General features: G+C 43.1%; 1 protein-coding gene across 2 annotated transcripts in view; it reads right to left on the reverse strand.

The window, feature by feature from the left end:
• The window catches only part of LOC126259891 (probable ATP-dependent RNA helicase Dbp73D), a 164,980-nt gene that overhangs the window by 120,643 nt on the left and 31,439 nt on the right, over positions 1-12,898 (reverse strand). For both annotated transcript variants that reach the window (XM_049956968.1, XM_049956967.1), the window contains exon 2: positions 11,031-11,469. In XM_049956968.1, coding sequence (XP_049812925.1) covers positions 11,031-11,469 — 439 coding nt within the window. The remainder of the gene's footprint in view (positions 1-11,030; positions 11,470-12,898) is intronic.

Below are 12,898 nucleotides of genomic sequence, written 5' to 3' on the forward strand. Positions count from 1 at the left end.
ACATTGACACCGGTGTGTCAGACCCACCATACTTGCTCCGGACACTGCGAGAGGGCTGTACAAGCAATGATCACACGCACGGCACAGCGGACACACCAGGAACCGCGGTGTTGGCCGTCGAATGGCGCTAGCTGCGCAGCATTTGTGCACCGCCGCCGTCAGTGTCAGCCAGTTTGCCGTGGCATACGGAGCTCCATCGCAGTCTTTAACACTGGTAGCATGCCGTGACAGCGTGGACGTGAACCGTATGTGCAGTTGACGGACTTTGAGCGAGGGCGTATAGTGGGCATGCGGGAGGCCGGGTGGACGTACCGCCGAATTGCTCAACACGTGGGGCGTGAGGTCTCCACAGTACATCGATGTTGTCGCCAGTGGTCGGCGGAAGGTGCACGTGCCCGTCGACCTGGGACCGGACCGCAGCGACGCACGGATGCACGCCAAGACCGTAGGATCCTACGCAGTGCCATAGGGGACCGCACCGCCACTTCCCAGCAAATTAGGGACACTGTTGCTCCTGGGGTATCGGCGAGGACCATTCGCAACCATCTCCATGAAGCTGGGCTACGGTCCCGCACACCGTTAGGCCGTCTTCCGCTCACGCCCCAACATCGTGCAGCCCGCCTCCAGTGGTGTCGCGACAGGCGTGAATGGAGGGACGAATGGAGACGTGTCGTATTCAGCGATGAGAGTCGCTTCTGCCTTGGTGCCAATGATGGTCGTATGCGTGTTTGGCGCCGTGCAGGTGAGCGCCACAATCAGGACTGCATACGACCGAGGCACACAGGGCCAACACCCGGCATCATGGTGTGGGGAGCGATCTCCTACACTGGCCGTACACCACTGGTGATCGTCGAGGGGACACTGAATAGTGCACGGTACATCCAAACCGTCATCGAACCCATCGTTCTACCATTCCTAGACCGGCAAGGGAACTTGCTGTTCCAACAGGACAATGCACGTCCGCATGTATCCCGTGCCACCCAACGTGCTCTAGAAGGTGTAAGTCAACTACCCTGGCCAGCAAGATCTCCGGATCTGTCCCCCATTGAGCATGTTTGGGACTGGATGAAGCGTCGTCTCACGCGGTCTGCACGTCCAGCACGAACGCTGGTCCAACTGAGGCGCCAGGTGGAAATGGCATGGCAAGCCGTTCCACAGGACTACATCCAGCATCTCTACGATCGTCTCCATGGGAGAATAGCAGCCTGCATTGCTGCGAAAGGTGGATATACACTGTACTAGTGCCGACATTGTGCATGCTCTGTTGCCTGTGTCTATGTGCCTGTGGTTCTGTCAGTGTGATCATGTGATGTATCTGACCCCAGGAATGTGTCAATAAAGTTTCCCCTTCCTGGGACAATGAATTCACGGTGTTCTTATTTCAATTTCCAGGGGTGTATATATGACTTTTAAACTGTTTGTACAGGGCAGCAGATTCATCACTACAGTACAAAATTTTCTGGAATTAGATCACCTTCAGTTTCGAGAAGTTCTCCAAACTGTCACAAAAATATTGAACAGCTGTTATGCTGTACCCACAATACACAAAATGTTTTATTATTGTTATTTACAGCATTTGAGCATTTTCGGACACATAAATTACAATGAGGTGTACAGTAGCTTGACTGCTTACCCTATGAAAACATCACACAGAAACATGAGCAACAACTGAGTAGCTTTCTGCAAAATTTTAATTTTCTTTCAAAGTTTTAAGATGATGTGCTTGGTTTTTCAAAATGAAATGCTGAATTGCCAACTCAGAAATGGCTGTATTTCATTAGGAGGAAAACCACTTCAAAGTGCAACTTCATTAGCTATCAAGTTCTGTGTATGGCGAACTTCATTTTATGTAACTCTTCAGCAGTAATAAAACTAGTGCTAAGTATTTAACACATGGCCAAATATGCATCTACTTAAGAAGTTGAACGAAAGTGCTTGCTAATTTTTGCCAGTCTGTGGGCAGGCAAAATATGCCAGTCAATATTCTCAGTTTATTTGCTAGTCTGGTCAACTGGGCACTAAATGATGAAGGAAAAATATGCCAGTCGACAATCCCTCGTGCCCATGGTTTTGTTGCTACTTCACAACCTCAACACCTTCTATCCTCTCCCATCCACTTTGCATGGTCCTCCTCAACCCAGCTGCATGTTGACCATCTTCTTTCGGATGACTCCATCCACACCTCTGTCCACATTGAACACACTGACCACCAACAGTGTCTATATTTTGACAGTTTCCATCCCTTCCTCACAAAAAAATCCTCACTGTACAACAGGAATGACATATCTGCGGTGACAAGAGCTCACTTGCCCAGTATGCTGAGAGTCTTGCAAAGACATTCACAGACAGGCACTACCCCCTGATATAGCGTGCAAACAGATTTCTCATGCCATCATATCCCCCCCCCCCCCCCTTCTTTCCCTCCATGAACCAGCTACAGAGGAGTGCCCCTTTGTTATCCGATGCCATACTCGAATGGAATAACAGCCACATCCCTCTTCAGGGCTTTGATTATCTACGATGGGGCCTTAGAAGGGGGGCCTCCTATGCAAGATCCTTCCTACCTCTCCTAAAATGGTGTTCCGTCACCCACACAACCTACACAACATCCTAGACCATTCCAATGCACCTCCCAAACCCAGTCATTTACCACAGGGATTATATTCCTGCTGAAATCCAGCTGCAAGATCTGCCCAATGCCAGATGAGATGGGAAATATGATTGAGCAAGAAGAACTTGACACAGCATTGAAAGACCCGAGTAAAAACAAGGACCGGAGAGCAGACGAGATTTAATCAGAAATACAGATAGCCTTGGGACAGCCAGTCATGAAAAAAGTACTCTACATATTGTGCAAGATATAAGACAGATAGAATACCCCTAAGATTTACAAAAGAATGTAATAATTTCAGTTCCAAGGAAAGCATGTGCTGACAGGTATAAATATTAGCAATCAATGTAAGAAAAGATAGATTGCTATTTACCATAAAGAAGACACATCAAGTTGCAGACAGGCATGATTAAAGGACACTCACTTATAGCACTCAGCTACAGCCTTCATCAGTAACGAGGACACACACACACACACACACACACACACACACACACACACACACACAGGACTGCCAATTGCAGCATCTTGGGCCGGAATGCAACGTCATGTGGGAAGCAAGCAGCAATATGGAGGAGACAGAAATGGTGAAGGGCATAGGGGATGGGAAGTGTATAGGTACATAAGGAAAAGTCCCAACAAGCTATGACAAAAATTTAAAACCAATGACAATAATTATTAGTGTGGCCGCTGTAAGCGCCGAAAAAGATATATTTTGCTACGCCGGTAGGCAGATAACAAATGATAAAAAATTCTATTAAATTTTTTTTGTTAATAGAGAGACTCTCTCTTTAGTTCTCGAGTAGAGAGGATGTATTTTTGTAAGATGTGTGTGGTAGCAATTTGTGTTGCCTGAATAATAATTATTATTGGAACAAAACCAAGAAGTTATTCAGTTATCTTCCGTGCAATACGTAAATGCCATGTCACATGTGCACCTGCATATATATACAGGGTGGTCCATTGCTCGTGACCGGGCCAAATATCTCACGAAATAAGCGCCAAACGAAAAAACTACAAAGAACAAAACTTGTCTAGCTTGAACAGAGAAACCAGATGGCGCTATGGCTGGCCCACTGGATGGCGTTGCCATAGGTCAAACGGATATCAACTGTGTTTTTTAAATAGGAACCCCCATTTTTTATTACATATTCGTGTAGTACGTAAAGAAATATGAATGTTTCAGTTGGACCACTTTTTTCGCTTTGTGATAGATGGCACTGTAATAGTCACAAACATATGGCTCACAATTTTTGACGAACAGTTGGTAATAGGTAGGTTTTTTAAATTAAAATACAGAACGTAGGTACGTTTGAACATTTTATTTCAGTTGTTCCAATGTGATACATGTACCTTTGTGAACTTATCATTTCTGAGAATGCATGCTATTAAAGCGTGATTACCAGTAAATACCACATTAATGCAACAAATGCTCAAAATGTTGTCTGTCAACCTCAATGCATTTGGCAATACGTGTAGCGACATTCCTCTAAAAAGCGAGTAGTTCGCCTTCCGTAATGTTCGCACATGCCACTGACAATGCGCTGACACATGTTGTCAGGTGTTGTCGGTGGATCACGATAGCAAACATCCTTCAACTTTCCCCACAGAAAGAAATCCTGGGACGTCAGATCCGGTGAACGCGCGGGCCATTGTATGGTGCTTCGACGACCAATCCACCTGTCATGAAATATGCTATTCAATACAGCTTCAACTGCACACGAGCTATGTGCCGGACATCCATCATGTTGGAAGTACATCGCCATTCTGTCATGCAGTGAAACATCTTGTAGTAACATCGGTAGAACATTACGTAAGAAATCAGCATACATTGAACCATTTAGATTGCCATCGATAAAATGGCGGCCAATTCTCCTTCCTCCCATAATGCCACACCATACATTAACCCACCAAGGTCACTGATGCTCCACTTGTCACAGCCATCGTGGAGTTTTCGTTGCCCAATAGTGCATATTAAGCCGGTTTACGTTATCGCTTCGTCGCTAAATAGAACATGTGCAAAAAAATCCGTAATTTCTCTTGTACCCAGTGGCAGAACTGTACACGACGTTCAAAGTCGTCGCAACACAATTCCTGGTGCATAGAAATATGGTATGGGTGCAACTGATGTTGATGTAGCATTCTCAACACCGACGTCTTTCAGTTTCCCAATTCTCGCGCAATTTGTCTGCTACCAATGTGCGGATTAGCCGTGACAGCAGCTAAAACACCTACTTGGGCATCATCATTTGTTGCAGGTCGTGGTTGACGTTTCACATGTGGCTGAACACTTCCTCTTTCCTTAAATAACATAACTATCCGGCAAACGGTCCGGACACTTGGATCATGTCATCCAGGATACTGAGCAGCATACATAGCACATGCCCGTTGGGTATTTTGATCACAATAGCCATACATCAACACAATATCGACCTTTTCTGCAGTTGGTAAATGGTCCATTTTAACACGGGTAATGTATCACGAAGCAAATACCGTCTGCACTGGCGGAATGTTACGTGATACCACGAACTTATATGTTTGTGACTATTAAAGTGCCATCTATCACAAAGTGAAAAAAGTGGTCCAACTAAAACATTCATATTTATTTACGTACTACACAAATATGCAATAAAAAATCGGGGTTCCTATTAAAAAAAAAAAAACCACAGTTGATATCCGTTTGACCTAAAGCAGTGCCATCTAGCGGGCCAACCATAACGCCATCTGGTTTCCTCCTTCAAGCTAGATGAGTTTCGTTCTTTGTAGTTTTTTTGTTTGATGCTTATTTCGTGAGATATTTAGCCCGGTCACTATCAAAGGACCACCATGTATAGAAGTAGTCCAATAAATGAAATTTACATTACCTACACAGTCAAGAAGAATAAGTTTTGCGGCGTCAGAAGAAGAAGCCCCTAACATGGAGTGTGCAGATCTCTACAACAAGGAAGCAAGTTCAGCTTAATACAGACTCAATGGGGAGAAACTCCAAAAACTAAAATTTGGGCATTAACTGTAAATAATTGGTGGGTTGAATGTGGACAGAGGTGTGGCTGGAGCCATCAGAGAGGTGGAGGTCAACATCTAGGTGGCATGCTGGGTTGAGGAGGACCATGTGGAGCAGATGGAAGATAAGATGTTGAGGTTGTGAAGGAATGGGTTGAGATCATGAAGATATCATCAATGAAGTTGAACTAGACTAGGGGTTTGGTGTTTTGTGAGGCTAGAAGGTCTCCTCTAGATAGGCCATAAAAAGGTTGGCATACGAGGGTGCCATGTGGGTGCCCATGGCTGTGCCGTGGATTTGTTTACACACTTTCCCTTCAAATAGTAGTTGTGGGTTACAATCAAGTTAGTAAGGTGTAAGACGAATGAGGTAGTGGATTTCGAATCTGAAGGACATTGGGAGGGGTAGTTCTCAATAGAATGAGGGATGTTGGTGTATAGAGAGGTGGTGTTAACAGTCACGAATAGGGAACCAGGGGGTAAAAGGGTGGACAATGTGGAGAGTCCGTGAAGGTGTCTTTGAGGTGCGAGGCTAGATTATGGGCAAATGGTTGGAGGTGTTCATCAATGAGTGCCGAAATTCTTGCAGTGGAGGCACAATAACCAGCCACAAAGGGGGATCCAGGATTGTTGGGTTTGTGGATTTTGGAGAGCACGTAGAAGGTGGGAATGCGGGGTGTCATAGGGGTGAGGATTGGAATGGATTCAGGGGAGACGTGCTGGGAACAGCCTAAGGCTTTAAAGCAGGGGCTGGAGTTTGTGTTGGACTTCCGGGATGGGATAACTCTGGCAAAGTTTATAGGTGGAGGAGTCAGACAAGTGACGGAGGTCTTCTGCCAGGTAGTCACTGCGATTCATAACAACAGTGGTGGAACCTTTGCCTGTAAGTAGTATCAATAGGTGAGGATTTGTTTTGAAATTGTGTATGGCTGTTCTTTCTTCTACTGAAAGGTTGGTGTAGTGGGAGAGGGACCTGGGGATGGATGGTTAAGGCTAAGTTGGAGGTAAGGAATTCCTGGAAGGTGACCAGCAGCAGGGAGAGGGGGGGGGGGGGATCACAGTTGGATGGTGGTGAGAACTGGAAAAGGCAGGATTCAATTTTGGCATTAGAGCGGTTTTGGTTGGAGGGACTGACAGCAAAAAAGTGCTTCCATAGTAGGGATTGGGAGAAGGAGAATAGGTTTTTGACAAGTTCAGCATGGTTAAATTTGGGTGTAGGGCTAAAAGTGAGGCCTTTGGATAGAAATGAAACTTCTGTGGTGCTGAGGGTTTTGGTGGAAAGGTTAACAGCAGTGTAGTAGTGGAATAGGAATAAACAGAGTTATCTGTATATTTCCTCGATCTGAGTTTCAAAGTGAATGTGTCTCTTTGGTCAACAGGTGTGTTGTGCAGAGAACGCCAGTGTCTCTGAAACTTTGGACATTCCTGATTTGCACTGGAGGGAGAATAGGAGAACATATATGGGGCACTCAATAACTTCCATTCAAAGGCTGTACAGTCCACAATCGGTATGCCACTTGCAAAAAACCACTGTGAGCACTGAGGTAATCATTCCACCAACCCACAGTGTTGAAGGTATCTGCAGGAAGAAGTCTGTAACTGTGTAGTGTACATTCTTGGCCAACAGGAACTGTTGACCCTTTGAGGCCTTTTTTAAGGGACCGAAGGTGTGATACTCACATGGGCGGAGATTGGGACTATAGGGTGGGTGCACAAGTGTACCACAGTTGGTGTTAGCCTCTCCAATCGACCGGTGTCTTGTATCAAATTGTGAGCAGCATGGAACTTGGCACAACAGTCCACAATGGTGACTGCTGCCCCATACACTTTCTTCATCCTCCGACAGATGCCTACCTTTGATTGTCCTTCAACAGCTGAGAAAAGAATAACAACAGGTTGGACGAGTTTTGACGCATTTGGTAAAGACACCTGATAGTTCACGTTTTTGCATTTCCTGCTCGCATGCTTGCCTATATGTCGATGCTCATATCCTACATCAGAGTCTACTACATTGCATATATGCTGCAGCAATGTCCTCAGATACTTTTTGATTGCCCCTTATATCTACGGGCTTGTGAACAATTTCATGTAGTTTGTCTCAAAAGATTCAAATTGTGCACACTTTGTGTTGACATACAGGGCATAATAAGTATTCTTTTCATAACAACATGACAATTTACAACAGAAAATTCAGGATGGATTAATGAAAATATATAAAATTGACGTGTTATATAGATGTTAGGAAATTCTAGTACAAACACCACACAATACACAACTCTGTAGGGCATAAATAAAAGAAAAAGTCCTAGACTTCACTTTTTTTCACACTATCTAACAAGTGATGGAAGTATATAACTGACATCATTATAAAAATAAGGGTTCCTGTGCTGTTCTCAATGCCATGATTATTCTACTTCCAAATTTACAGAAGGTTGGAGAGATAAGGGAATAGAGAAGAAAAGGGGGGGGGGGGGGCGAGGGGACGGTCATAGTTTTCACTTCCATGCAAGCACATTACACAGCTTTCCATCAACTGCCCCTCAAAATAATAATGAAATTTTAGCCATTACTGCTACAATGAATAAGGATAGCCAACTGACAATGAAGTCATCACAAATGGAGCAACAATGAGGTCAGATTGGTATCTGGTGATCTCTCATTCGTTATTTAACGAATTTTTATGAGGGCAGGGAAGGGTGGCGGTTGGAATGGAGTAGTGGAATAGAGAACTGGTCTGAAGCTACAACTACTACCATCCTTAATAATATTGCAAGTTTATGTTGCATTTAAGATTAACTGAATGATTGTGAAAACAGAGTGAAGTACTACAAGAAGAAAAAGACCAAATATAAAAACAAAGAATTAATAATTTCTTACAACAGGACAGCACATTTTAATGACTGAATCATGAAAGGTTGAGGGGATGATGATGATAATAATGATAATTATAATAATGATAATTATAATAATAATAATAATGATAATAATCCAAGTATGAATATTAGCTGTAAGCTTTGTAACTTTGATAGAGGCACACAGTGCAAGTCATGTCACACACATTGAGAAACCACTGATTTCATGCTCACCAATTGCGAATTGGAGGTAAAAAAGCGACACAGTCATATATCATGCATAAGCAAACAGCCTCAATCCCATATAGAGAGGGATTTCCATCATACATTGTCTACATGTACCTATACCTGTATGTCACTTACACTGTGATGAGCATTTGAATCTAAAGGTTCAAACAAAACAGTAGAATTGGCATCATCATGGTTTGTGATCTGTCATACCACACTGATGTACCTTCACTCATGACATGCGCAATTCCAGAGATTGTGCATCCATACAGTTCAGAGGCTCAGTTATAGAGGCCACCTGGAACGCTCCAGTGAGCTGCCAAAGAAACAGTATTATTTAAGTGATCGCAAACACATGCTTGGTCTATTTTGTTAGCTGTCCAGTCAATGTGTTCAGTGCTTGGCACAACCTGTAGTTTATTGTATCTTACATGTTGCTCTATAAAGTGCTATGTTCCATAAATGGTATTTATTCTTGACACAGTAGATACTTTACTGTGTGCACACAAATCTTAATAAAGTTATAGGCTGGGGCGGCCATTTCTTCTGCTAACTGACTTAAGAATCTAGTAAGACTCATCTATGTACACCTACGTATGTATTCCGCAAGCCACCATACAGTGCGTGTCTGAAGGTATCCTGTACCATTATTTGTAATTTCCTTTCCTGTTCCACTTGTAAATGGAGCAAGGGAAAAACAGCTGTCTATATGCTTCCATACAAAATCTAATCTCTCTAATCTTATGTTTGTGGTCCTTACGCAAAATGTACACTGGCATAAGTACAACTGTTCTGCAGTCTGCCTCAAAAGCTGGTTCTCCAAATTTTCTCAAGAATACTTCTCGAAAAGAATGTCGCCTTACCTTCAGTCAGTTCCCAAATCATCTCTGTAATACTTCCACGTTGTCCATCATGACCTAGCAACTTAATTTGCTTTCAGCTGTTTCCCTACAGCAGGGATGCTAATTACCATGCCCTCCACATGGGGAGTCTGTGCGATGGTCAAATGACAGAGCATTTGTAAAATTCTCCTGTATGAACAAGCTCTTAAAAAGGAAATTTAAAACATTGCCTTCACTTTTAATATCTTCTTCTGCCACACCAGACTGATCAACGAGTGACTGGATAGAAGCCTTAGACCCACTCAGCGATTTTACATAGTACCAGAATTTCCTTGGTTTCTCACTAGATTTATTATTAAGGTATGACAATGGTAGTAGTTGCTTGGTTTGCGCATCAATCTTTTTACAGATGAATTAATTTCTATTAACTTTTGCCTGTCGTCATTTACGCAGTCACTTTTGAACCAAGAGTGCAACAACTTGTGCTTCCACAGCTTCCTTAGCTTAACACCTGACTCATTATGTACTGTTTCCAATCACAGAGACTGGAAAAATCTCAGTTTGACCCCATTTCCATTTCACCCCTATACATAGCCCCTTGTGTACCAAAAAACTGGATGACTTCAAAATCACATCATGTCTGAGCCGAGAGTGAGTTTCTGCAAGTATGTTGCAACACATGTTACGTTATGACAAAATTAACTGCTTATTGCAAATATCTGTTCAACATTAAGTTACGATGTACTGCTGAATGTGTCTAACTCACTAACTTCTTAAATTGGAGCAACTACAGATCTGTGAGTGTATGTTCACTGAAGGCATTACAACTGGCTGTCCCCAAGCAATTTTGTAATCTTGGAATGGGAAACTTTCACTTTACCTTACAATTTTATGTTTGGCTGCACTCAACAGTGGCTTAGTAGTAAGGATACAGGAGGAACAGCTTTTACCGCCCTGTTAACACTGATGTTACTGGAGGTGGACCACATGTTCAGATTTCAGGATGGAGAAGGAGATATGATGTGGCACTTTTGAATAAACCAACGCATAAGTTACTTATATTGATTTACGGAAACTGTAACAATACTATATCTGGATGGTTGGATATGGGATTTGAGTCCCATTCCTTATGAACAGAATCCAGTATTTTACCTATGTACCACACTTCTCAGGACTTTAATAACATCTAAACTGTGTTGTCCACTACATCTAATAAATACAAGCACATGTAACAGCTTCTTGTTAGAGCAAAACAATAGTCGGCAGCTGTGATTATTCCACTTATGACATTACTGACAAGGTGAAATACCTGGCATAATTTCCAAACCAATGCATTACTCACTGCCATGGAAACAAAAAGAAATTTAGTAAGTCTTGTTCTACAAGTTAGAAGTAATGCACCACTGAAACTATGTAAATGCATATATCGAGTAACATGAATTCGGGCAAGCTAGTAACTCTTATCAGACATGTGGCTTTACTTTCCAAAATTACCTTTTGTTTCTTTGCAAAGCTATCAGATCCAAGAACAGTGAATTCACTTTCAGGTAAATTCTCATCATTAACCACTTCATTTGAATCTTTTATTTCATTTTCAGACTGATATGACTCATCAAACTTTATAACATCAGTCTGTGCATCATTAGAGATGAAATCTCCAGTCTCTGTAATTCTCATGTTTTTAACATCCTCGCTATCTGCTTCATTTGCATCTGACATCTTCCGCTTCTTTTTCTTTTTCTTGCTGACACTTTCGCTTTCATTTCCTCCTTGTGGCACTGTAGAACTCTCAGTGATATACCCAGTTTCATTTTGCAATGTACTGAGTGTAGTTTTTTTATGTTTCCGCCTCTCTTCAATTTTTTGAAGTAGCTTCTGTAAATTCTCCTTCTCTTTTGTACTTTGATCTCCACTGCTATCCACAGCCAGGTACCTACAACAAAGAAAATGATTGGATTACAAAAGTAATATTTTGAGACTGATAGCAGATTCCACACACTGTACTTTTATTCATTTGCACACCTTCATAACAGAGAGAGATATAAAATATGCCAACAATTACTGTCTTCTCCGAATATTACATATACGACAAATCATTGCAAATATTACATGTTAATGAAAATAAGACAAACTGATCACAAAAGGTTAATGTCGAAACACGTCTAGTGCCCTCTTTTGAATTTACCTTTTTTTCTTTTCTTCTTCTACTTTAAACCATTTTAATGGAACAGTTACTTGTGCATTATAAATGTAATGGCCTGCAGCTGACAAGCCTATGACGGGTGGCAGACAAGCTGTCCTTTGGGCCTGTCAGGACGACAAAACTGTCCCACTTGGTTGTCACGGATCAGACTAGTTGGCGGTGAATACGGGATCTGCCAGAAGTGAAGGGAGCTGCCACAATATAAGACTGTACTCGGGGAAACTCTCTACTGTTCCAAGAGCTGGAGCAGACCTGGTGACACAGCCCAATGTCAGTTCTCGGTGTCCGCATCCTGTGAGCACGGTGACGCGTAAGACCCCGGCTCAAGTGAAGCGACGCTGCACTGCAACAGGGCGGTTGGGTGGTGCCAAGATGACAGCTGGCAGTTGACGTTGCCATGGCTCGCTGGTGCTGGCAGGTCAGATCGATTCGTAGTGTTCGGCAGCAGTGTGCAGGCGGGGCGACACAGTGCTCCAGACTCTGGACCTCAGCGTATGAGTTATGGGCAGAGGATAATGACAGCCGGGGTGCTGGGTAGGGGGGACTGGCAGCATAGCTGGCTCGAACGTGATCGGTGGTCTGATCAATAACTATTAATAACGCCTCAGTGACTTGTTTCTCTGGCCGTCTGTGATGCTGTGTTGACAAGTCATTAAGAGTGTCTCACCACAAAGTGACATAACGTGAGGGGCATTTTGCGAGGCGGCCGTGTCACATGTCGCATGCCTTCAGGATGCTAATCGGAATGCTGTGTCCTGTCTATACCGTAATAAAAATGTCATACACTGTAGTGCTTCGAGAATTTAAGTGGAAATTCTCGAATCACTCGGGCTTCTACCGCCTTGAACACATGATATTTTAAAAGTAAGTGTGAGAGAGTCTATCTACTGTGAGTTGCATGTCTGTGTGTGCAGGTTCGAAGTGCATAGTAAGAAGACTGTAGACATGGAGGTCGAACGGCACTGACAAGTGTATGCCGGTCGCACCGTGGAAGCCGTAGTGAAAGAACAAGGAGTGTTTATGTATTCTGTGCTGTTGTATAACTTTGACTATTGTAGTGGAAAAAAAAGAACAATTGAAATATTGTTAATTATTGTTCATTTTGGACATGGAGAGGATAAGACAGATGTTTAGATTCAGAATAAGAATGGACTTGGGT

This window comes from Schistocerca nitens, chromosome 5 (genome assembly GCF_023898315.1).
Source record: "Schistocerca nitens isolate TAMUIC-IGC-003100 chromosome 5, iqSchNite1.1, whole genome shotgun sequence".
Lineage (NCBI taxonomy): Eukaryota > Metazoa > Arthropoda > Insecta > Orthoptera > Acrididae > Schistocerca > Schistocerca nitens.